This window comes from Oncorhynchus keta, unplaced genomic scaffold (assembly GCF_023373465.1).
Source record: "Oncorhynchus keta strain PuntledgeMale-10-30-2019 unplaced genomic scaffold, Oket_V2 Un_contig_963_pilon_pilon, whole genome shotgun sequence".
NCBI classification, from domain to species: domain Eukaryota; kingdom Metazoa; phylum Chordata; class Actinopteri; order Salmoniformes; family Salmonidae; genus Oncorhynchus; species Oncorhynchus keta.
This window is the reverse complement of record NW_026290622.1, coordinates 163408-190394: the sequence shown is the minus strand read 5'-3', so window position 1 is coordinate 190394 and position 26987 is coordinate 163408. Positions and strand designations below refer to the sequence as shown.

The following is a 26987-nucleotide window of genomic DNA, read 5'->3' as shown; positions in this document are numbered from 1 at the left end:
AAGGTCAAGAGTTTTGGAGAGAAAAGAAAGAAGGGATACTGGTCTGTAGTTGTTGACATCGGAGGGATCGAGTGTAGGTTTTTTCAGAAGGGGTGCAACTCTCGCTCTCTTGAAGACGGAAGGGACGTAGCCAGCGGTCAGGGATGAGTTGATGAGCGAGGTGAGGTAAGGGAGAAGGTCTCCGGAAATGGTCTGGAGAAGAGAGGAGGGGATAGGGTCGAGCGGGCAGGTTGTTGGGCGGCCAGACAAGATTTCATCTGGAGAGAGAGGGGACAAAGAGGTCAGAGCACAGGGTAGGGCAGTGTGAGCAGAACCAGCGGTGTCGTTTGACTTAGCAAACGAGGATCGGATGTCGTCGACCTTCTTTTCAAAATGGTTGACGAAGTCATCTGCAGAGAGGGAGGAGGGGGGGGACGGGGAGGAGGATTCAGGAGGGAGGAGAAGGTGGCAAAGAGCTTCCTAGGGTTAGAGGCAGATGCTTGGAATTTAGAGTGGTAGAAAGTGGCTTTAGCAGCAGAGACAGAGGAGGAAAATGTAGAGAGGAGGGAGTGAAAGGATGCCAGGTCCGCAGGGAGGCGCAGGGAGGCGAGTTTTCCTCCATTTCCATTTTCCTCCATTTCCGCTCGGCTGCCCGGTGACCAGACACAGCTGGTCACAAGCATTAAATACATAGTGCATTACACATACAGACACACAGCTGGTCACAAGCATTAAATACATAGTGCATTACACATACAGACATACGAGGGGGCATTAATGGCCAAACTCAATAACTTTGAATTGATTATGCCCCGATACTCAAACACATTAGTGTGTGTCGTCATTGAGGGTTCAGAGTTAGCATGAAGCACCACAACTCACAGTTACCTCTGTTCTCTATCTATCTATCTATCTATCTATCTATCTATCTATCTATCTATCTATCTATCTATCTATCTATCTATCTATCTATAGGCTAGATAACTATTTATTTGTTTCTGTGTCATACATCTACCATAAATTTACGAGTCAATGAGATTAATCTCTGTTGCTTCACAGCTCCACCTCATCTTCAGTTTCTCCTTCTCCCTGTGAAGTACACTGGTTAAGGACAAAAAGGACCAGACACACTAACCGAGGCTCAATTTGACCGTACATCATTTGACCACACATGGTGGACCGTACATAGTGGACCGTATAGGATTGTGAGGACCGGGGGTTCAACCCGAGTGAAGCGTGGTCCAGTGAAGCGTGGTCCAGTGAAGCGTGGTCCAGTGAAGCGTGGTCCAGTGAACCGTGGTCCAGTGAACCGTGGTCCAGTGAACCGTGGTCCAGTGAACCGTGGTCCAGTGAACCGTGGTCCAGTGAAGCGTGGTCCAGTGAACCGTGGTCCAGTGAACCGTGGTCCAGTGAACCGTGGTCCAGTGAAGCGTGGTCCAGTGAACCGTGGTCCAGTGAACCGTGGTCCAGTGAAGCGTGGTCCAGTGAACCGTGGTCCAGTGAACCGTGGTCCAGTGAACCGTGGTCCCGCCCTATGGGGAAGACTGGTAAGAGCACAGTGGACCTCAACTCCCCGACAGAGGTCAAACAGGCAGTCCCATTCGAGGTCATGGAGATGGTGGCGTCCCCGGATGGCGAGGAGAAGGAGGAAGTACTCCCTGACAGGGGCTCCTGGAAGGGCAAGTTTGACTTCCTGTTGTCATGCGTGGGCTACGCCATCGGCCTGGGGAACGTCTGGAGGTTCCCTTACCTGTGCGGCAAGAATGGAGGAGGTAAGATAAAACTGTTCGGGGAGGGAGGCCATTTTGGGCCTGGAGAGCCAAAACGGCGTCTGGGAGAAATCATTGTTACAAGCTTTGAAATAGTGAGATTTCAAGGGGTGCCTGAAGAGGCAGGAGGAAAACTACACATTTCAAAATATCATCAGTATAAAGCACAACCTATTACAATTCATGGGAGTGCACTGTTTGATAAACTAACACATTGTACTAAAAATAATATTTGAAGAAACATGCTATTTAATATTGTGGGTGTCCAGTGTCCGCATTTGCTTTAATGTGAACTATGGGACATGCGTAAAATGACATGAAAATGAACAGGCATTGTAAAAAAGTGAGCTTTCAATGAGTACATTTGGCTATCCATCTTATTTTGTTTTCTGCAACCTGAGTGAGAGAAAATGTAAACATGTCATTATTACCATGATGATTATTTAATGACCGACCTTGATTTTTATTGATGAGGCGATTGTTAATAATGAAATTGCCATTAGGAAACATCTATATTTCAATACAATGCACTGTGCTCGTATGCGGCATCATCTTTATGGACTATTGAGGTCACTTTCTGTGTTAGTGAGCGAATAATTACAAATACATTTTTCATGAGGACTAGATACATAACATCAACAGTGTTAGTGTTCACAGAAACGTTCTTTTTTTTGTAAAAGTGACAGTGTTTTTCGAGGTAAAACAGTGTTTGGGAAACACTGATGTAACGTATTGATACAGTATTGCACAGTCCCCTTGTTTTCATGCATAGTTCATTCTATTGATTTCTGTAGACCTCATATATTTCACTAGTTCCACCATATATCAGGGCTCAGGTCTATATGTAAGCATCTGCATATGTTACTGTCTGTGTCCTACATCCAACTTCTCCTTTGGAAATCAATCAAGTGTTTTGAATTGAATTCAATATTGATATCCATTTAACCATTGCAGGAGTGTGCTTGTTTTGCACAGCAGCATGTCCCTGTGTGGGGAGTTGACACTTGATATAGAAATTGTGAGTTTGGTTGTGTGCTCTGGATGATTTGTCAGCCAAGTTTACCATCAGAACTGAGTGGGTCATGTCATCCCACTGGGCACACAGTGGTTGACTCAGCATAGTTTCCACATCATTTCAATGAAATAACATTGAGCCAACGTGGAATAGACGCTGAATACATAGGACAGACGGCTAGTTTGTTAATCACATGTGATGATGGCCAAATCACACACTTCTGAAACCACCTATTTGTAATGATGTGCGCTGAGAGTCAGGAAGCAAGTTCAGGGAGTGAGTGTTTTAATAAATAAACACCATAATACTAACCACGAACAACGCACAGACATGAAACAGAAACAATCATTCCTGGGGAAGGAACCAAAGGGAGTGACATATATAGGGAAGGTAATCAGGGAAGTGATGGAGTCCAGGTGAGACTGACAATGTGCAGGTGCGCGTAACGATGGTGACAGGTGTGCGCCATAACGAGCAACCTTGTGACCTAGAGGCTGGAGAGGGAGCACACGTGACACTATCCATAAATCCACTATCTAAAACTGATTGAATACTGGCCATTTAGTGTCTTAACCACATCCGAGTCTCAATCCTTCAACCTTCTCTCGAAGTGGGCACTTGCACAACCCTCATGGTAAAAACTACAGGAGCCTGCCGAGGGGAGAACGTCTCATAATAATGGACGGAACAGAGCTAATGGAATGGAACCTGGAAACCATGGAAACCACGTGTTTGATGTATTTGATACCACTTCACTTATTCTGCTCCAGTCATGACCACAAGCCCGTTCTCCCCAATTAAGGTGCCACCAACCTTTAAAAAAAGCTGTCTCCAGCACAGGAGGTTGGTGGCACCTTGATTGGGGAGGGCGGGCTTGTGGTAATAGCTGGAGTGGAATTAGGTGGAATGGAATCAAATGGATCAAACAAATGGTGTTCTTTCGCACCTTCCTTGCCATTATTATGAGCCGTCTTCCCCTCAGCAGCCTCCTGTGGCTCCAGACAATGCTTACACCAATCCCATGCTTTTAAAATACATGATAGTAAGTGTGCAAGTGCACAAGTGAGAGAAGGATTGAGAAAGGGGATGCAGACAGTAAGTAAAAGTGTAAACACAGATGAAAGAGGATTTATTTGGTGTACATGTGAAACACTGTTCTGTTCTGACACACTGTGCCCTGGTCATGTGACAGGGGCTTTCCTGATCCCGTACTTTCTCACCCTGGTGTTTGCTGGTATACCTCTGTTCCTGTTGGAGACGTCACTGGGCCAGTTCACCTCGGTGGGGGGGCTGGGGGTGTGGACCAAACTAATGCCTATGATGAAAGGTGAGATGTGTTGAAAATCCCAAATCATATTGACAGATAGTCTAGATAGGTGATTGATTGTTTGATTACATTAATTAGACAATTAAAGAATGCATATACATACGAATGCAACACATGAAAAATCTTTGAGGAGTCAAGCTCATTGTAGTTCATATAAAAATCCAACAGAATAGATATACACATATCCCAAAGACAAATAATTGTTAGCTATAGCAGTTCCTAGTTAGTTAACTAATTGTTTATTAATACTGACCTCTATCTCTCCCTCCCCTACAGGCGTTGGTCTGGCCTCAGTGGTGCTCTCCTTCTGGCTCAACATCTACTACATTATCATCATCGCATGGGCCCTCTACTACCTCTTCAACTCCTTCAGAGAGGTAGGTGACATCACCACACTACATTATCATCATTGCCTGGGCCCTCTACTACCTCTTCAACTCCTTCAGAGAGGTAGGTGACATCACCACACTACATTATCATCATTGCCTGGGCCCTCTACTACCTCTTCAACTCCTTCAGAGAGGTAGGTGACATCACCACACTACATTATCATCATTGCCTGGGCCCTCTACTACCTCTTCAACTCCTTCAGAGAGGTAGGTGACATCACCACACTAAATTATCATCATTGCCTGGGCCCTCTACTACCTCTTCAACTCCTTCAGAGAGGTAGGTGACATCACCACACTACATTATCATCATTGCCTGGGCCCTCTACTACCTCTTCAACTCCTTCAGAGAGGTAGGTGACATCACCACACTAAATTATCATCATTGCCTGGGCCCTCTACTACCTCTTCAACTCCTTCAGAGAGGTAGGTGACATCACTACACTACATTATCACCATCACCTGGGCCCTCTACTACCTCTTCAACTCCTTCAGAGAGGTAGGTGACATCACCACACAAAATTATCATCATCGCCTGGGCCCTCTACTACCTCTTCAACTCCTTCAGAGAGGTAGGTGACATCACTACACTAGAAAGCAGTAGGCCAGTCAAATCAAATCAACATTTACTGGTCACATGCACACGGTACAGTGAAATGCTTGCTAACTCTCCTCAACAATGCAGGAAAACATCTGTCCCAGATCTGTTCCTGCTGTCTTGCCAACTTTATTTTTACATTTTTTATTTCACCTTTATTTAACCAGGTAGGCCAGTTGAGAACAAGTTCTCATTTACAACTGCGCCTGGCCAAGATAAAGCAAAGCAGTGTGACAAAAACACAGAGTTACACATAAACAAATGTACAGCCAATAACACAAAATAAAGAAAAATAGAAAAATCTATGTACAATGTGTGCAAATGTAGAAGAGTAGGGAGGTATGCAATGAATAGGCCATAAAGTCAAAAATAATTACAATTAAGCATTAATACTGGAGTGATAGATGATGATGTGCAAGTAGAGATATTGGGGTGCAAAAGAGCAAGAGGTTAAGTAATAATATGGAGATGAGGTAGTTGGGTGTGCTATTTACAAATTGGCTGTGTACAGGTACAGTGATTTGTAAGCTGCTCAGACAGCTGATGCTTAAAGTTAGAGAGGGAGATATAAGACTCCAGCTACAGAGATTTTTGCAATTCGTTCCAGTCATTGGCAGCACAGAACTGGAAGGAAAGGCGGCCAAAGGAGGTGTTGGCTTTGGGGATGACCAGTGAAATATACCTGCTGGAGCGTGTGCTACGGGTGGGTGTTGCTATGGTGACCAGTGAGCTGAGATAAGGCGGGACTTTACCTAGCATAGACTTATAGATGACCTGAAGCCAGTGGGTTTGGCAACGAATATATAGCAAGGGCCAGCCAACGAGAGCATACAGGTCGCAGTGGTGGGTAGTATATGGGGCTTCAGTGACAAAACAAATGGCACTGTGAGGCTATTTTGTAAATGACATCGCCGAAGTCAAGGATCGGTAAGATAGTCAGGTTTACGAGGGTATGTTTGGCAGCATGAGGGAAGGAGGCTTTGTTGCGAAATAGGAAGCCGATTCTAGATTTAATTTTGGATTGGAGATAATTAATGTGAGTCTGGAAGGAGAGTTTACAGTCTAACCAGACACCTAGGTATTTATAGTTGCCCACATATTCTAACTTCAACGGGCATTGACTCCTATTGTCATAACCTGGTTCCATATCTGTTTGTGCCCTGTTACCGACTCAGCAGAAAGCACAAACAAATCTGGAACCAGGCTATGGAATAAGCAGTCAATAAATTGAATAGTTTATTGTCCTTCAAGGAGTATATTCTTTGTGTGTGAGTGAACTATGTGACCTGAGAAATGAGTGTGAGTGAGTGGTGGTGAGTGAGTGAGTGAGTGAGTGAGTGAGTGAGTGAGAGAGAGAGAGAGAGTTCAGAGAGAGATGAGAGAGAGAAAGAGAGAGAGAGCAGTTGGAGGTAGACTTTCTGAGAGAGCTGGAGAGTAGAGAGAGAGAGAGAGAGAGGGGAGAGAGAGAGAGAGAGAGAGAGAGAGAGAGAGAGAGAGAGAGGCAGTTGGAGGTAGAGAGAGAGAGCTGAGGTAGAAAGAGAGGGAGGGGAGAGGGAGGAGGAGAGAGAGAGAGAGAGAGAGAGAGAGAGAGAGAGAGAGGAGAGAGAGAGAGAGAGAGAGGAGAGAGAGAGAGAGAGAGAGAGAGAGAGAGAGAGAGAGTTGAGAGAGTAGAGAGAGGCAGAGGTAGAGAGAGAAAGAGAGCTAGAGGTAGAAAGAGAGAGAAAGAGAGGGGGAGGAGAAGAGAGAGGAGAGCAGAGAGAGAGAGAGAGAGAGAGAGAGAGAGAGAGAGAGAGAGAGATAGAGAGAGGCAGTTGGAGGTAGAGAGAGAAAGAGAGCTAGAGGTAGAAAGAGAGAGAGAGAGAGGGGGAGAGGGAGGAGAGACAGAGAGAGAGAGAGAGATAGAGAGAGGCAGTTGGAGGTAGAGAGAGAAAGAGAGCTGGAGGTAGAAAGAGAGAGGGAGGGGGAGAGGGAGGGAGACAGGAGAGAGAGAGAGAGAGAGAGAGAGAGAGAGAGAGAGAGAGAGAGAGAGAGAGAGAGAGAGAGAGGCGGTTGGAGGTAGAGAGAGAAAGAGAGCTGGAGGTAGAAAGAGAGAGGGAGGGGGAGAGGGAGGGAGACAGAGAGAGAGAGAGAGAGAGAGAGAGGCAGTTGGAGGTAGAGAGAGAAAGAGAGCTGGAGGTAGAAAGAGAGAGGGAGGGGGAGAGGGAGGGAGACAGGAGAGAGAGAAGTCATCACTGAAATGAAGCAGACAATCTGAGACACTAAAGAGCTTTCCACTCATAAGTGGTGAAGAAATACATATATGATGATGATGATGACCTGCGAACAGGAAATCAAATAAAATGGTTCTAAGCACAGAGTACCTGAGACTCCATTACGGGTTATTTCATCTTGGTTAACTGAGATGTCATTTGGTCCGTCAACGGGAGATTGGTGTTTTTAGTGGTTTGTAGTTTTTTACATATAGCTTACAGTAACATAAATGAATGAAAATGCTATTATGTTCTTTGACCTTACCCAAGACCTTCATAAATATAACCAAAGGCTTGATTGAAGAAATAGTGCAGCAATTAGATACAAGGTGGAAAGACCTTTAGTTTCTACATGACAATGAAAACCCTGCATCCATTGACTTCAATTCAAATGACTCTATTTTCTTGTGAGGGATGGTTCCTATGAGAAACAAAAAGCACATACACATAAATACAAGCAGGCAGTAGAGGACAGGACAAAGGTGACACGAGTTGCTCACTCCATCAAAAAACATCATAGATTCCTAGCATAATTGCCTCCTGTGCCAGGCAGCTCTGAGCCTGGGGAGAAGGCTACTACCATACAGCATTGATTACTACCCTACTGTATGAGTTAAATAGCTCTCTGCTCTCCACTGTTCTCCATTATGCAATGGACAAAGCTAATGCATGTTGGTGCTAAAGTTATGTCTGTCTGTCTGTCTTTCTCAACTCCTTGTTCTCGTCTCTTTTTGTCTTCCTCTTTGTCTCTTTGGATGATTTCTTTCTCCCCCTCTGTCTCTCCATCTCCATCTCTCTCCATCCATCTCTGTCTCTCCATCTCCATCTCTCTCCATCCATCTCTGTCTCTCCATCTCCATCTCTCTCCATCCATCTCTGTCTCTCCATCTCCATCTCTCTCCATCCATCTCTGTCTCTCCATCTCCATCTCTCTCCATCCATCTCCATCTCTCTCCATCCATCTCTCTCCATCCATCTCTCTCCATCCATCTCTCTCCATCCATCTCTCTCCATCCATCTCTCTCCATCTCCATCTCTCTCCATCCATCTCTCTGTCTCTCTGTAGGATTTGCCGTGGGAGGGTTGTGATAACCCGTGGAACACAGAGAAGTGTTTCTCCAACTACAGTTTGACAGACACTACCAACCTCACCAGTGCCGTCACTGAGTTCTGGGAGTACGTCAGATCATTTATTTTAACACTTGCATTGTGGGGTTTCTGATGGTCTTTCATTTGACATCTAAACTACATTAACATCAATGAATGAAAACGCTATTATGTTCTTTGAACAAAAACATTCATATACTAATGACCTTCATAAATATAACCAAAGGCTTGTTTTCCCGATAGCATACATGACATGTATTTATTGGACTGTTAGAATGTTGATGTCCAAAAGACACGTCATTGGCTGGAAGTGGGGTCCCTGGAGGCCAGGCATTTCTAGTGCTTCTATCATTTTTCACTGAGTCATGTGAAAAGCATGGTGTCAAAGGTGGAAAATGTGTGTGTGCATATTAAACGTGGGTGTGGGTGTGTTCATAACTGTTTGTTTGTGAGAATGTCCTGTCTGTCTGTATGGTAAAGTGATCATGTGTGTGTGTATAACATGTCCAAAAGTATGTATGCATGTGTCTGTGTGATCCAGGTGTGTGTGACTGCACTGATCGGTGTGTGTGTGACTGCACTGACCGGTATGTGTGTGTGTCTGCCAGACGGAACATGCACCAGCTGTCCAGTGGTCTGGAGGAGCCTGGTGAGGTACGCTGGCCCCTGGCTGGAACTCTGGCTCTGTCCTGGATCCTGGTCTACTTCTCTATCTGGAAAGGAGTGGAGTGGACAGGGAAGGTCAGCCCTGCTCTTATTATTACTCTCTCTCTTTTTGCCTTCTCTCTTTCCTTTCATGTCTCTTCCTCTCTTTTTGCCTTCTCTCTTTCCTTTCATGTCTCTTCCTCTCTTTTTTTGCCTTCTCTCTTTCCTTTCATGTCTCTTCCTCTCTCTTTTTTTCCTTTCATGTCTCTTCCTCTCTTTTTGCCTTCTCTCTTTCCTTTCATGGATCTTTCCTCTCTCTCTTTTGCCTTCTCTCTTTCCTTTCATGTCTCTTCCTCTCTTTTTGCCTTCTCTCTTTCCTTTCATGTCTCTTCCTCTCTCTCTTTTTGCCTTCTCTCTTTCCTTTCATGTCTCTTCCTCTCTCTCTTTCCTTTCATGTCTCTTCCTCTCTCTCTTTTTGCCTTCTCTCTTTCCTTTCATGTCTCTTCCTCTCTCTCTTTTTGCCTTCTCTCTTTCCTTTCATGTCTCTTCCTCTCTCTCTTTTGCCTTCTCTCTTTCCTTTCATGTCTCTTCCTCTCTCTCTTTTTGCCTTCTCTCTTTCCTTTCATGTCTTCCTCTCTCTTCCTCTCTCTCTTTCCTTTCATGTCTCTTCCTCTCTCTCTTTCCTTTCATGTCTCTTCCTCTCTCTTTTTGCCTTCTCTCTTTCCTTTCATGTCTCTTTCTCTCTCTTTTTGCCTTCTCTCTTTCCTTTCATGTCTCTTCCTCTTTCTCTTTTTCTGTCTTGGTGCTTTCGTCTCGGTCTCTCTCTTTCTGTCTCCTGATGTCTGGGTGTCTCTCTCTCTGCCACTCCATATGACACATCTCCATCTCTCTCTCTCTCTCTGGCACATCTCTCTCTCTCTCTCTGGCACAAATCTCTCTCTCTCTCTCTGGCACATCTTTCTCTCTCTCTCTCTCTCTTGCAAAAGGTATTTAATGAAAAAACTCTCGTCACCTGTAAGACACATCAACCACAATACAATTGATAGAATGGCTAAATCCATTTCAGCAACATCATATACTATAGTTCAATCCTGAAACATGCGGCAGATCACAGCCTCCTTCCATAACGGTAACCTGGCAAAAAAAATACCTTAACAACTTTGTCGAGTTAGGGGGTGTTAAATTAACGCTCACTTTTTAAGAAAATAAATGTATGAGCAAGGAACACATCTTCGCATTCTGCTCCGAGGGTAATTGGAATTTAATGTGAACTGCACAAAGCAGAAAATTAACTCCCCCAAGGCCCTGGCCTTGATGGAATTTACCAATTAAACACAATCATTATTTGATAAAGTGCAAAGCACGTTGACAGATCTCTGTCAGGAGAGGAAGGCGAAGCAGGCGAGCAGGAAGTAGAATGTTTCAGTCCCGAGTGGGGAATGTTTCAGTCTGCTCATGTACCATTGAGGCTGGAAGTTCACCTTCATCTGGGATGTTTAGTTAGTCAACTACCCACCTTTTCACTCCTCACCAATACACCATGTCTGTTATTCAGGTGGTCTATTTCTCTCTCTCCTATCTGTTATTCAGGTGGTCTATTTCTCTGTCTCCTATCTGTTATTCAGGTGGTCTATTTCTCTGTCTCCTATCTGTTATTCAGGTGGTCTATTTCTCTGTCTCCTATCTGTTATTCAGGTGGTCTATTTCTCTGTCTCCTATCTGTTATTCAGGTGGTCTATTTCTCTGTCTCCTATCTGTTATTCAGGTGGTCTATTTCTCTGTCTCCTATCTGTTATTCAGGTGGTCTATTTCTCTGTCTCCTATCTGTTATTCAGGTGGTCTATTTCTCTGTCTATCTGTTATTCAGGTGGTCTATTTCTCTGTCTCCTATCTGTTATTCAGGTGGTCTATTTCTCTGTCTCCTATCTGTTATTCAGGTGGTCTATTTCTCTGTCTCCTATCTGTTATTCAGGTGGTCTATTTCTCTGTCTCCTATCTGTTATTCAGGTGGTCTATTTCTCTGTCTCCTATCTGTTATTCAGGTGGTCTATTTCTCTGTCTCCTATCTGTTATTCAGGTGGTCTATTTCTCTGTCTCCTATCTGTTATTCAGGTGGTCTATTTCTCTGTCTCCTATCTGTTATTCAGGTGGTCTATTTCTCTGTCTCCTATCTGTTATTCAGGTGGTCTATTTCTCTGTCTCCTATCTGTTATTCAGGTGGTCTATTTCTCTGTCCCCTATCTGTTATTCAGGTGGTCTATTTCTCTGTCTCCTATCTGTTATTCAGGTGGTCTATTTCTCTGTCTCCTATCTGTTATTCAGGTGGTCTATTTCTCTGTCCCCTATCTGTTATTCAGGTGGTCTATTTCTCTGTCTCCTATCTGTTATTCAGGTGGTCTATTTCTCTGTCTCCTATCTGTTATTCAGGTGGTCTATTTCTCTGTCTCCTATCTGTTATTCAGGTGGTCTATTTCTCTGTCTCCTATCTGTTATTCAGGTGGTCTATTTCTCTGTCTCCTATCTGTTATTCAGGTGGTCTATTTCTCTGTCTCCTATCTGTTATTCAGGTGGTCTATTTCTCTGTCTCCTATCTGTTATTCAGGTGGTCTATTTCTCTGTCTCCTATCTGTTATTCAGGTGGTCTATTTCTCCGCCACGTACCCCTACTTCATGCTGTTCATCCTGTTTTTTCGTGGGGTCACTCTCCCCGGGGCCAAGGAGGGCATCCTTTTCTACATCACCCCCGACTTCAACAAACTCCTCAAGTCTGAGGTACGGTGGCCCCTAAGAGTCACACACTCACAGACCATATGCCTATGCACACACTGAAATGTCAACAGGAAAAATAAGATGTGTTTTATGTCTTGAAAACTGTCCTTAAAAAAATGTGTTTGTGTGTGTGTGTTTGTCTGACTACTCTCCCAGGTGTGGCTGGACGCTGCCACTCAGATCTTCTTCTCCTATGGACTGGGTCTGGGTTCGCTCATCGCCTTGGGAAGCTACAACTCCTTCAACAACGATGTGTACAGGTAAACAACCCCCACAGCCTCTCCTTTTTGCCTTATGCCCCTGTTAGTGACCTACTGGTTTCAAACCTGGGTCTCATGTGTGCATGAAGAATGAGCTAAAGCCTGTGCATTTTCTCAGGGAGCTAATGCACATCTTCAGGTAAGGCTCATCAAACCACCTCTGTTACATGTTAAAAACCTATATGATGAAACCATTCTATTTGCTTTGATTCTATACTTCTGGGTTCCACTCCATCTTTCCTCTATTTACTTTGATTCTATACTTCTGGGTTCCACTCCATCTTTCCTCTATTTGCTTTGATTCTATACTTCTGGGTTCCACTCCCTCTTTCCTCTATTTGCTTTGATTCTATACTTTTGGGTTCCACTCCATCTTTCCTCTATTTGCTTTGTTCTATACTTCTGGGTTCCACTCCATCTTTCCTCTATTTACTTTGATTCTATACTTCTGGGTTCCACTCCATCTTTCCTCTATTTGCTTTGATTCTATACTTCTGGGTTCCAGTCCATCTTTCCTCTATTTGCTTTGATTCTATACTTCTGGGTTCCACTCCATCTTTCTCTATTTGCTTTGGATTCTATACTTCTGGGTTCTACTCCCTCTTTCCTCTATTTGCTTTGATTCTATACTTCTGGGTTCCACTCCATCTTTCCTCTATTTACTTTGATTCTATACTTCTGGGTTCCACTCCATCTTTCCTCTATTTGCTTTGATTCTATTCCACTTCTTTCCTCTATTTGGATTCTATACTTCTGGGTTCCACTCCATCTTTCCTCTATTTACTTTGATTCTATACTTCTGGGTTCCACTCCATCTTTCCTCTATTTGCTTTGATTCTATACTTCTGGGTTCCACTCCATCTTTTCTCTATTTACTTTGATTCTATAGTTCTGGGTTCCACTCTATCTTTCCTCTATTTACTTTGATTCTATACCTCTGGGTTCCACTCCATCTTTCCTCTGTTTACTTTGATTCTATACTTCTGGGTTCCACTCCCTATTTCCTCTATTTACTTTGATTCTATACTTCTGGGTTCCACTCCCTCTTTCTACTTTTATTCTATACTTCTGGGTTCCACTCCCTCTTTCCTCTGTTTACTTTGATTCTATACTTCTGGGTTCCACTCCCTCTTTCCTCGGTTTACTTTGATTCTATACTTCTGGGTTCCACTCCCTCTTTCCTCTATTTGCTTTTTCTATAATTCTGGGTTCTACTCCCTCTTTCCTCTATTTGCTTTTTCTATACTTCTGGGTTCCACTCCCTCTTTACTCTATTTGCTTTGATTCTATACTTCTGGGTTCCACTCCATCTTTTCTCTATTTACTTTGATTCTATAGTTCTGGGTTCCACTCTATCTTTCCTCTTTCTACTTTTATTCTATACTTCTGGGTTCCACTCCCTCTTTCCTCTGTTTACTTTGATTCTATACTTCTGGGTTCCACTCCCTCTTTCCTCTGTTTACTTTGATTCTATACTTCTGGGTTCCACTCCCTCTTTCCTCTATTTGCTTTTTCTATAATTCTGGGTTCTACTCCCTCTTTCCTCTATTTGCTTTTTCTATACTTCTGGGTTCCACTCCCTCTTTACTCTATTTGCTTTGATTCTATACTTCTGGGTTCCACTCCATCTTTTCTCTATTTACTTTGATTCTATAGTTCTGGGTTCCACTCTATCTTTCCTCTATTTACTTTGATTCTATACCTCTGGGTTCCACTCCCTCTTTCCTCTGTTTACTTTGATTCTATACTTCTGGGTTCCACTCCCTATTTCCTCTATTTACTTTGATTCTATACTTCTGGGTTCCACTCCCTCTTTCTACTTTTATTCTATACTTCTGGGTTCCACTACCTCTTTCCTCTGTTTACTTTGATTCTATACTTCTGGGTTCCACTCCCTCTTTCCTCTATTTGCTTTTTCTATAATTCTGGGTTCTACTCCATCTTTTCCTCTATTTGCTTTGATTCTATACTTCCTGGGTTCCTACTCTGCCACTCTCTTTCTCTTTTGCTTTGATTCTATACTTCTGGGTTCCAGTCCATCTTTCTTCTATTTGCTTTGATTCTATACTTCTGGGTTCCTCCCATCTTTCCTCTATTTGCTTTGATTCTATACTTCTGGGTTCCACTCCATCTTTCCTCTATTTACTTTGATTCTATACTTCTGGGTTCCACTCCATCTTTCCTCTATTTGCTTTGATTCTATACTTCTGGGTTCCACTCCATCTTTCCTCTATTTACTTTGATTCTATACTTCTGGGTTCCACTCCATCTTTCCTCTATTTGCTTTGATTCTATACTTCTGGGTTCCACTCCCTCTTTCCTCTATTTGCTTTGATTCTATACTTCTGGGTTCCACTCCATCTTTCCTCTATTTGCTTTGATTCTATATACTTTTCTCTATTTGGATTCTATACTTCTGTTCCACTCCATCTTTCCTCTATTTACTTTGATTCTATACTTCTGGGTTCCACTCCCTCTTTCCTCTATTTGCTTTGATTCTATACTTCTGGGTTCCACTCCATCTTTTCTCTATTTACTTTGATTCTATAGTTCTGGGTTCCACTCCCTCTTTCCTCTATTTACTTTGATTCTATACCTCTGGGTTCCACTCCCTCTTTCCTCTGTTTACTTTGATTCTATACTTCTGGGTTCCACTCCCTATTTCCTCTATTTACTTTGATTCTATACTTCTGGGTTCCACTCCCTCTTTCTACTTTTATTCTATACTTCTGGGTTCCACTACCTCTTTCCTCTGTTTACTTTGATTCTATACTTCTGGGTTCCACTCCCTCTTTCCTCTATTTGCTTTTTCTATAATTCTGGGTTCTACTCCCTCTTTCCTCTATTTGCTTTTTCTATACTTCTGGGTTCCACTCCCTCTTTACTCTATTTGCTTTGATTCTATACTTCTGGGTTCCACTCCCTATTTCCTCTATTATTTACTTTGATTCTATACTTCTGGGTTCCACTCCCTCTTTCTACTTTTATTCTATACTTCTGGGTTCCACTACCTCTTTCCTCTGTTTACTTTGATTCTATACTTCTGGGTTCCACTCCCTCTTTCCTCTATTTGCTTTTTCTATAATTCTGGGTTCTACTCCCTCTTTCCTCTATTTGCTTTTTCTATACTTCTGGGTTCCACTCCCTCTTTACTCTATTTGCTTTGATTCTATACTTCTGGGTCCCAGTCCATCTTTCTTCTATTTGCTGTGATTCTATACTTCTGGGTTCTACTCCCTCTTTCCTCTATTTGCTTTGATTCTATACTTCTGGGTTCCACTCCATCTTTCCTCTATTTACTTTGATTCTATACTTCTGGGTTCCACTCCATCTTTCCTCTATTTGCTTTGATTCTATACTTCTGGGTTCCACTCCATCTTTCCTCTATTTACTTTGATTCTATACTTCTGGGTTCCACTCCATCTTTCCTCTATTTGCTTGGATTCTATACTTCTGGGTTCTACTCCCTCTTTCCTCTATTTGCTTTGATTCTATACTTCTGGGTTCCACTCCATCTTTCCTCTATTTACTTTGATTCTATACTTCTGGGTTCCACTCCATCTTTCCTCTATTTGCTTTGATTCTATACTTCTGGGTTCCACTCCATCTTTCCTCTATTTACTTTGATTCTATACTTCTGGGTTCCACTCCATCTTTCCTCTATTTGCTTTGATTCTATACTTCTGGGTTCCACTCCATCTTTCCTCTATTTGCTTTGATTCTATACTTCTGGGTTCCACTCCCTCTTTCCTCTATTTACTTAAATTTGTTCTGTCCTTTTCGTGTTCCTTTCTTCCGTGGTGTTCCATTATAGTGTCCTGTCTACTTACCAATACCAAACATGGGTTGTGTTTTCTTCTCCTGTCAGGGACTCCCTCATCGTGTGCTGTATAAACTCCTTCACCAGCATGTTTGCGGGCTTCGTCATCTTCTCCATTGTGGGCTTCATGTCGTACATCACCAAGAAGCCTGTCCAGGAACTAGCTGCCTCCGGTACAGTGCAGTTTGCTCACCCTCCTGCAGCATTCACTGTTGCTGACGTCGAAGTCAGCTGTTCCTGATTAACACTACAGAGTCAAACCGAGCTGTACTGACCTGGTCTAAATACACATCCACTATAGTTTCTGAAACAGTGCTGGAAAGGACAATGTTTAAATAAAATATAGAGTATGTTCAGACTCTTTAGCGGGGGAGTCAAACTCATTCCATGGAGGACTAGTGTCTGTGGGTTTCTGGTTTTTCCTTTCAATTAAGACCTAGACAACCAAGTGAGGGGAGGTCATTACTAATTAGTGACATTAATTCATCAATGAAGTACAAGGGAGGAGGGAAAACCCGCAGACACTCAGCCCTCCGTGGAATGAGTTTGACACATGTTCTATAGTGTCACTGGTTATCTTCTTCTTGATACAGTAAACGTAATGAATTGATTAATGCCACTGATTGGCCACAGACTCCACTCAACTTGTGCCCGAGGGTCTGAATTAGTCCCTGATTAGAGGGGAAGAATTAAAATCAGCATCACTTCTTCTGACATAAGATTAAAGGGGTAATAGTGCTCCTAATCAACTCATCAATTGAAAAATGAAGCCAAGTAAATGATTAGTTTCTTAGATACATGTAAGATACAATACACGAAGGAAGTAAAACCTACGCTTTTTATTCAACAGAAGAGACTTCATATGGCACAATTATTATCATGGTGTGCATTACTGTGTCCATTTGAGGTGTGCAGTGAAGTGTGATTATGCAATGTGGGCTGAGACTCAATGATGTGGTTTGGTGTATAACTCAAGGCCCAGATTTAGCTCACTGTGTTTGGTGTGGTGTCTAACTCAAGGCCCAGATTTAGCTCACTGTGTTTGGTGTGGTGTCTAACTCAAGGCCCAGGCTTGGCGTTCTTGGCCTACCCCCAGGCCGTGACTCAGCTGCCCATGTCCTCCCTGTGGGCCATCCTGTTCTTCTCCATGCTGATGATGCTGGGGCTCGACAGCCAGGTGAGGATCCCACCTAGAGTCACCTGGCACCCAGATAACTAGGATGGGAAGAGAGGTGTTAGTGGTGAGAACCAGACAGACAACAGACAAGCCAACGTTACAATTCATTACAGCAGAACAAAGAGAATAACAGAACGGCAGGTAGATATGTTACAAGTGGCTTGTTGCTACTGAGTAGACATTACATAGAATTACCACGGTTATTTTCATATTCAACAGAAGCGTCCAGGTGGCCCTGCAGAAGTTGGTACCCTGTTAGAGTTCTCTGGTGCAAGACCTGAGTGAGCCAACGTGTGTGTGTGTGTGTGTGTGTGTAACCTGTGTGCTCTGCCTTTAGTTCTGTACTGTGGAGGGCTTCGTCACAGCTCTGATGGATGAGTTCCCCATGGTGCTGAGGAAGAGGAAGAAGGTCTTTATCCTCGGCGTCTGTCTAATCTCCTTCCTCATTGGCTTCTCCAACATTACACAGGTAACATAGTGTGTGTGTGTGTGTGTGTGTGTGTGTAGCCTTTTAACAACCCTCTATGGCTGCTTCCCCAGGGTGGTCTGTACGTCTTCAAGCTGTTTGATTACTACTCTGCCAGCGGGATGTGCCTCCTCTTCCTCGTCTTCTTCGAAACCATCTCGATTTCCTGGTTCTATGGTAGGACACAGTAAGCTTCTGTATCATTAGGAAAATATAGGATCTATCATTGTTGTTTCCTACAAGCATTCATCCTGTTTAAACATGTACAGTTAATACTAGTCTCTTTACATACACAAGAAGCAGGATCAATCGTTATAAAATCACATCAAATAAGTCTGTAAAAGTACCCTAAACATGAGAACAGACTGACCATGGAGAACACTAAACATGATGACAGACTGACCATGGAGAACACTAAACATAAGAACAGACTGACCAGGGAGAACACTAAACATAAGAACAGACTGACCATGGAGAACACTAAACATGATAACAGACTGACCATGGAGAACACGAAACATGATGACAGACTGACCATGGAGAACACTAAACATAAGAACAGACTGACCATGGAGAACACTAAACATAAGAACAGACTGACCATGGAGAACACTAAACATAAGAACAGACTGACCATGGAGAACACTAAACATGATGACAGACTGACCATGGAGAACACTAAACATGATGACAGACTGACCATGGAGAACACTAAACATGATGACAGACTGACCATGGAGAACACTAAACATGATGACAGACTGACCATGGAGAACACTAAACATAAGAACAGACTGACCATGGAGAACACTAAACATGACGACAGACTGACCATGGAGAACACTAAACATGATGACAGACTGACCATGGAGAACACTAAACATGATGACAGACTGACCATGGAGAACACTAAACATGATGACAGACTGACCATGGAGAACACTAAACATGATGACAGACTGACCATGGAGAACACTAAACATGATGACAGACTGACCATGGAGAACACTAAACATAAGAACAGACTGACCATGGAGAACACTAAACATAAGAACAGACTGACCATGGAGAACACTAAACATGATGACAGACTGACCATGGAGAACACTAAACGTGATGACAGACTGACCATGGAGAACACTAAACATGATGACAGACTGACCATGGAGAACACTAACCATGATGACAGACTGACCATAGAGAACACTAAACATGATGACAGACTAACCAGGGAGAACACTAAACATGATGACAGACTGACCATGGAGAACACTAAACATGATGACAGACTAACCAGGGAGAACACTAAACATGACGACAGACTAACCAGGGAGAACACTAAACATAAGAACAGACTGACCATAGAGAACACTAAACATGATGACAGACTGACCATGGAGAACACTAAACATGATGACAGACTGACCAGGGAGAACACTAAACATGATGACAGACTAACCAGGGAGAACACTAAACATGATGACAGACTGACCATGGAGAACACTAAACATGACAGACTGACCATGGAGAACACTAAACATGACGACAGACTGACCATGGAGAACACTAAACATGAGAACAGACTGACCATGGAGAACACTAAACATGATGACAGACTGACCAGGGAGAACACTAAACATGATGACAGACTGACCATGGAGAACACTAAACATGATGACAGACTGACCATGGAGAACACTAAACATGATGACAGACTGACCATGGAGAACACTAAACATGATGACAGACTGACCATGGAGAACACTAAACATGATGACAGACTGACCAGGGAGAACACTAAACATAAGAACAGACTGACCATGGAGAACACTAAACATAAGAACAGACTGACCATGGAGAACACTAAACATGATGACAGACTGACCATGGAGAACACTAAACATGATGACAGACTGACCATGGAGAACACTAAACATGATGACAGACTGACCATGGAGAACACTAAACATGATGACAGACTGACCATGGAGAACACTAAACATGATGACAGACTGACCATGGAGAACACTAAACATGATGACAGACTGACCATGGAGAACACTAAACATGATGACAGACTGACCGTGGAGAACACTAAACATGATGACAGACTGACCATAGAGAACACTAAACATGACGACAGACTGACCATGGAGAACACTAAACATGACGACAGACTGACCATGGAGAACACTAAACATAAGAACAGACTGACCATGGAGAACACTAAACATGATGACAGACTGACCATGGAGAACACTAAACATGATGACAGACTGACCATGGAGAACACTAACCATGATGACAGACTGACCATAGAGAACACTAAACATGACGACAGACTGACCATGGAGAACACTAAACATAAGAACAGTGTCACGTTCGTCGAAATGGGTAGACCAAGGCGCAGCGTGCGTAGAGTTCCACATATTTTAATAAATCGAAACTCACCACACAAAACAATAACGCACAAACGAAACGTGACGCTAACAGTGCTAGATCCCACAAATGAGGAAATGGCTGCCTAAATATGATCCCCAATCAGAGACAACGATAAACAGCTGTCTCTGATTGGGAACCATACCAGGCCAACATAGACAAACAAATCACATAGATGACACACCCTAGTCACTATCACGCCCCAACCAACATAGAGGATAAACAGCTTTCTATGGTCAGGGTGTGACAAACAGACTGACCATGGAGAACACTAACCATGATGACAGACTGACCATGGAGAACACTAACCATGATGACATATACATTTATATGAAATAACACATATGGAATCGTGTAGTAACCAAAAAAGTGTTAAACAAATCAAAACATATTTTAGATTTCAGATTCTTCAAAGTAGCCACCCTTAGTCTTGATGACAGCTTTGCACACTCTTGGCATTCTCTCAACCAGCTTCACCTGGAATGTTTTTCCAATATTCTTCCAAGTTCCCAGATATGCTGAGCACTTGTTGACTGCATTTCCTTTACTCTGTGGTCCAACTCATCCCAAACCATCTCAATTGGGTTGAGGTCAGGTGATTGTGGAGGACAGGCCACCAGATGCAGCACACCGGCACTCTCCTTCTTGGTCAAATAGCCCTTACACAGCCTGGAGGTGTGTTTTGGGTCATTGTCCTGTTGAAAATCAAATGATAGTCCCACTAAGCGTAAACAGGATGGGATGGCGTATTGCTGCAGAATGCTGTGGTAGCCATGCTGGTTAGGTGTGCCGTGAATTCTAAATAAATCACAGACAGTGTCACCAGCAAAGCACCACCACTTGTTTGTTTTGGGATTGATTTGCACATTTTGCACCAAAGTACGTTCATCTCTAGGAGACAGAACGTGTCTCCTTCCTGACCGGTATGATGGCTGCATGGTCCCATGGTGTTTATACTTGCATACTATTGTTTGTACAGATGAACGTGGTACCTTCAGGTGTTTGGAAATGGCTCCCAAAGAGGTCTTGGCTGATTTCTTTTAATTTTCCCATGATGTCAAGCAAAGAGGCACTGAGTTTGAAGGTAGACCTTGAAATACTTCCACAGGTACACCTCCAATTTACTCAAATGATGTCAATTAGCAGAAGCTTCTATAGCTATGACATCATTTTCTGGAATTTTTCAAGCTGTTTAAAGGCACAGTCAACTTAGTGTATGTAAACTTCTGACCCACTGGAATTGTGATACAGTGAAATAATCTGTCTGTAAACAATTGTTGGAAATATTATGTGTGCCATGCACAAGTAGATGTCTTAACCAACTTGCCAAAACTATAGTTTGTTAACAAGAAATTTGTGGAGTGGTTGAAAAACGGGTTTTAATGACTCCAACCTAAGCGTAAACTTCCGACTTCAAACCCGGTCATGCCAAAGTTGATATAGTCTCTTGATGAGGAAGTTGGGGCCCATGAGCATGATCTTAGTATTGTTGTAATTTACTTTTAAAAGGTTATTGCTCATCCAAGTTTTCACTTCACTGAGTAAGCTGGCTGCCTAGCTAACTCAAAAGCACATCAACAGTCACACTTGGGATATAGCCTACAGATAACATTTAGGCTGTCTTGACATATAACCTATAAATCGTCACCTGTGTAGTTTGTTCAATGCTCTCTCTCTTCTCTCTCTCTCTCTCTCTCTCTCTCTCTCTCTCTCTCTCTCTCTCTTCTCTCTCTCTCTCTTCTCTCTCTCTCTCTCTGTCTTAGGAGCTGATAAGTTCTATGGGGACATTGAAAAGATGATCGGCTATCGGCCCTGCGGCTGGTGGAAGCTCTGCTGGAAGTTCTTCACTCCGGCAATCTGCCTGGTAACTGCCATTTCCATTCAGGCTTCTCATTGGCTTTCAATGTGTTTAAATCCTCAGGGAAATTATACTTAACCCTGTATCTCAGAAACACTGGTTGGGTCCCAAATGGCATCCTATTTCCTATATAGGGCATAATGAATACATTTTTTCAGCTTCCAGGGATTTTGTACAGATCCTTGCAACATGGGGCCGTGCTTTATCATGCTGAAAGATGAGGTGATGGCAGGTGATGTGGCACGACAATGGGCCTCAGGATATCGTCACGGTATCTCTGTACATTCAAATTGCCATAGACAAGATGCAATTGTGTTCGTTGTCCATTGCTTATGCCTGCCCATACTATAACCCCACCGCCACCATGGAGGACTCTGTTCACAACATTGACATCAGCAAACTGCTTGCCCACTTGCCCACACGATATATACATGGTCTGCGGTTGTGAGGCCAGTTGGACATGCTGCCAAATCCCCTAAAACGACTTTGGTAGAGAAATTACCATTCAATTCTCTAGCAACAGCTCTGATGGACATTCCTGCAGCCAGCATGCCAATTGCACTCTCCCTTAAAACTTGAGACATCTGTTGCATTGTGTTGTGTGACAAAACTGCACATTTTAGAGTGTCTTTTACTGTCCCCGGCACAAGGTGCACCTGTGTAATGGTCATGCTGTTTAATCAGCTTCTTGATAAGCCACACCTTTCAGGTGGATGGATTATCTTGTCAAAGGAGAAATGCTCACTAACAGGCATGTAAACACATTTGTGTCCAACATTTGAGAGAAATATGTTTTTTGTGCGTCTGGAAAGTTCCTGCGTTCAGCTCATGAAACAAGGGAGAAACACTTTACCTGTTGCGTTTATATTTTTGTTCAGTATACGTGTATTTTATTTTAATGGATTTTTATTTTAATGGATTTTAGTACAAAACAAAAACACACACACAAAAAAATACAAAAAACACAGCTGCCAGACATGTGAAGTATTGCTATTTGTCCAAAAGGGAAAATGCTGCCCCCTATACCTTAAGAAGTTAAGTAAGAAATGGGACAAGAATAGAACAACACTATGACAGATACAACACTACTCAGTGTTCACAATCAGTCTCTGTCCAGAATAAACCTGTGGAGGAGTTAGTCCTGAAAAAAGGCATGTAGTGCTGTATGTTTTCACAGTGACCCATAGGGCTGTATCAATATGGGACGATCAATGTTCTAGACATATCTATGGGCTGCTATCGTTATTCTGACTGTGTGATGAAGTACCGCTCTCCCCTACTCAGTTAATCACTTACTATCTGGCCTTATTTAACCTATTTGACTGAACTTATCTTTTCTGGCCGGCTGGCCGAACATGTCCTACCTACTGACTTGTGCTGACTGGCTGGCCAAACTTGTCCAGGCTGATTTGTCTTACTTGACTGGCCAGATTGGACCATATCTTGTCCTATCTGGCCGGCTTGTTTTATCTGGCCATCCGTCAAACTTGTCCTATCTGGCCGGCATGCTGACTTGTCACATTTTGTCAGCTTGTCCTATCTGGCCGGCATGCTGACTTGTCCCATTCTGTCAGCTTGTCCTATCTCGCCGGCCTGCTGACTTGTCCCATTTTGTCAGCTTGTCCTATCTCGCCGGCATGCTGACTTGTCCCATTTTGTCAGCTTGTCCTATCTGGCCGGCATGCTGACTTGTCCCATTTTGTCAGCTTGTCCTATCTGGCCGGCCGGTGTTTTTTTTCTTCCTTTTGTTCGTTAATTTATTTTTACAGGGACAGTGCACATTAGAGGGACAGTGCACATTAATCAACGTTTCAGTAGAAGTGCCCGGTTTTAGCCAGCAGGCTAATTGTCGACCGCAGTCCCTGGGCAGGTTATTATTGGGAGATCTGGTATACATCTGTGATGTCGTCGGCCTGGAGCATCACCTATTACCTCACCTAATGTAAATGTTTCTGTGTGTGCAGGGAGTGTTTACCTTCAGTGCCATTGAGATGACCCCCCTGACCTTGGGGAAGTACGTGTACCCGGCGTGGGGGCAGGGGATTGGCTGGGTCATGTCTCTGTCATCCATGGTTCTTGTGCCAGGCTATGTCATCTACATGTTCTGCACCTCCAAGGGCGGCATCAAACAGGTACACAGTCAAGCAGCAGATCCCACGATGCTCCATATTCTTCCCCTCTGGCCCCAACCCCTCGATAATAGCATGTCTGTAGGGTCTGGATAGATAGATGCTTGCACCATATTGCTTCCACTATACAGATCTGCAAATATCGAGGGTTGGGGCTAAGGGGAAGGGGTAGAGAGAGATTGGGGACCAGCTAGACATCGCTACCTCTCTCAGGCTAAGGGGAAGGGATAGAGACACATTGGGGACCAGCTAGACATCTCTACCTCTCTCAGGCTAAGGGGAAGGGATAGAGACACATTGGGGACCAGCTAGACATCTCTACCTCTCTCAGGCTAAGGGGAAGGGATAGAGACACATTGGGGACCAGCTAGACATCTCTACCTCTCTCAGGCTAAGGGGAAGGGATAGAGACACATTGGGGACCAGCTAGACATCTCTACCTCTCTCAGGCTAAGGGGAAGAGATAGAGACACATTGGGGACCAGCTAGACATCTCTACCTCTCTCAGTTGCTCTTTCTTTCTGTTTATTTCTCACTCTGTTCCATTAGATTTTTTTAGAGATCTCCCTCTATGACTCTCTCTCTGCCCCCCACTCTGTCTCTGTCCCTGTCCCCCTCTCTCTCTGCTCCCCCCCCTCTCTCTCTTTCTCTGTCCCCCCTCTCTCTGTCCCCCTCTCTCTCTGCTCCCCCCTCTCTCTCTCTTTCTCTGCCCCCCCCTCTCTCTGTCCCCCTCACTGTCTCTGTCTCTGTCCCCGTCACTCTCTCTCTCTGTGCACTCTGTTTCTCTCTCTGCCCCCCCTCTCTCTGTTCTCTTTCTCTGTCCCCTCTCTCTCTCACACACACATTCCCCTCCCCCTCTCTCTTTCTGTCCCCTCACTATCTCTATGTCCCTTTACTCTCTCAGGCATTCCCCTCTTACTCTCTCTCTCTCTCTCTCTCTCTCTCTCTCTCTCTCTCTCTCTCTCTCTCTCTCTCCCTTCACTCTTGTCAGTCTCTGGTCGTGTTTGAGAGTCTCTGATCACCAACTGAGTAGACTGACTGATCTACAAATCACCTTGTATCCTCAATAACGTTTTAATATGATTGTAGACCAGTCAGTCTGCTTAGTCGGTGATCAACTACTGAGTAGAATTGATGCTTTCAAATACGGCCTTCATCTCTTTATACACCTCTTCCTTTCTCTCCGGTTTTCCCCTTACTCCACCTCTTTCACATATGAGAAGAATGAATAAATTGCTCTCGCTATAAAACGTAATTTATCAAACAGCCCCATTATAATGGAAAATATTACCTTTATAATGTAGTCAAAAGCAGACCTGGGTTCAAATGGCATTTGTGCATGACTGAGCTTACCATGAACCAATAGAATAGTCCCAAAAGATGGGCAAACACTACCCAACTAGAATTCCAGGTGGGCTCAAACAAACACTCAACATATTGGAAGTATTTCAAAGGCTATTTGAACCTAGGTCTGGTTGAAAGTATTATGATAAATCACCTTTAGACTGTAGTTGAAAGTATCCCTCATTGCTGGTTCCCTGTCTGTCCTGAACAGCGTTGGCACAAGATGACCACCAGCGCACCTTGTGAACATGCTGGCGTCACACACCAGAATTCACACACAGGAAGTGTGGGCGAAGCCGCCGTCTAATTGGGAATAGAATACAGTTGACTCCTGGGCCCCGATCTAAGGTCGGTTTAGCGTTTTTCTCCTAATGTTTAAAATTAGGAGTTTTGGGTGGGTAAACCGATTCCTAGATCTGTTCCTACAGGCAACTTCCACCCAGAATTCCTGACTATGCCAGACACCTCGTCAACACAGGGGTGTATTCACTAGGAACCAAATGAAAGCCAACAGAAGCAAACAGAATGAAACGGGGAGTGACCTACCTGAATTTGTCCAATATAAACTCTTGTTACCGTTAGGAGTGAACGATTTCCGTTGCGAAACGTTTTACAACTATTTGCTACGGTCTTGCTCTAATGAATACACCCCAGTATTCAGACAGAGAGAGGCATCATGGGAGATGCCCTGGCCAAAAAGCTTCCATTCCATATGTATCCTCTGGAACTGAATGGTCACAAAATATAATGGACTGTATTATTGACCGATACAATGTTTTTTCTTCTGTGGTACACCGCTGTGGTACACCGCTGTATACAATTCATAAGGTGACACCATCTTTTTCAGATCTATACGAAGTCATTGTGGCCCACTTTGGCTTACAAACAAATACAAAGCATTTTGTAAAGTATCTGAATTAATTGAAAACATGTTTTGTTTTTTTGAATGTGTTTGTGGCTGTTTCTTCTACGATGCAGTATACAGTACATATTCATTAGAGGTAGCGTTCACCAGTTTAGCGTTTGATGTAACAGTTTTAATAACAGTTTGTAATATAAATAACGGTTTGTAAAATATATGAACATTTCTTAAATGTTTATAAATGGCCCTTACGTGAAGATACTGTGTTTGTTTTCAATAGTGTTGAACTGAAAATATTATTCTGTGTGTCCAAATGCTGTAATAGTGTATGAAATGAAACTAAATGTGGTCAATGATGTACTGTATAAAGTAGCCCTATATAAAGGTACTGTACAAGCCAGGAGTAACACTAATTAAAATGTCTCATGGCTAAATGTGTACTATGAGAAGGGATTTGATTGGGTATTCTTTCAGTTCAATAAAAGCAAACATAACCACCAAAATACATTTAATCGAGTGTCAACTCTTTTATGCTAGCCTCCCTTTTCACAGATAGGCCTGCTGTAAACCATCTCTCACAATACAAAAAGGTCAATACACTTGAATTTGAATAATCTCTCCAAATGGAACGGACATGCACTCAGGAGAGAGTTGTTTATCTCTCCTCTGTTTATCTGTTACATTGTGAGAGCCATTTAGTGTTTCTACTTAACTAGCACATTAGTCAGGCAGCCACAACAGCTGGAGTTCTGCAGAGAGCTCTGATATCTCCTTCCCAGTACTGC

The 26987-nt window shown here is 43.3% G+C and overlaps 1 protein-coding gene across 10 annotated transcripts; it reads left to right on the top strand.

Moving 5' to 3' along the window:
- Nucleotides 1-1511: 1511 nt before the first annotated feature.
- Nucleotides 1512-26696, top strand: LOC118380282 (sodium- and chloride-dependent GABA transporter 1-like). 10 transcript variants are annotated; one of them, XM_052513008.1, is made up of 15 exons: nucleotides 1512-1751; nucleotides 3956-4090; nucleotides 4367-4467; nucleotides 8393-8502; nucleotides 9042-9174; nucleotides 11716-11850; nucleotides 12004-12107; nucleotides 15976-16100; nucleotides 16992-17104; nucleotides 17442-17573; nucleotides 17645-17747; nucleotides 21773-21873; nucleotides 23832-23999; nucleotides 25552-25688; nucleotides 25769-26696. In XM_052513008.1, exons 1-14 carry the CDS (start codon nucleotides 1514-1516, stop codon nucleotides 25645-25647), a joined length of 1794 nt encoding a protein of 597 aa, XP_052368968.1. In that variant the 5' UTR covers nucleotides 1512-1513; the 3' UTR covers nucleotides 25648-25688; nucleotides 25769-26696. The 10 variants fall into 10 exon arrangements, with proteins under 10 accessions (XP_052368968.1, XP_052368967.1, XP_052368976.1 ...); XM_052513007.1 differs by having other exon boundaries at nucleotides 25552-26696; XM_052513016.1 differs by lacking the exons at nucleotides 1512-1751; nucleotides 3956-4090; nucleotides 4367-4467 and adding an exon at nucleotides 4514-4540 and having other exon boundaries at nucleotides 25552-26696.
- The last annotated feature ends 291 nt before the right edge of the window (nucleotides 26697-26987 follow it).

Coding starts and splice junctions, on each gene's coding strand:
- LOC118380282 (XM_052513008.1), top strand. CDS start 1,514: ATGGGGAAGACTGGTAAGAGCACAGTGGACCTCAACTCCCCGACAGAG. Junction 9,175..11,715: donor GAGTGGAGTGGACAGGGAAG/GTCAGCCCTGCT, acceptor TCTGTTATTCAG/GTGGTCTATTTCTCCGCCAC. Junction 17,105..17,441: donor TGCTGGGGCTCGACAGCCAG/GTGAGGATCCCA, acceptor CTCTGCCTTTAG/TTCTGTACTGTGGAGGGCTT.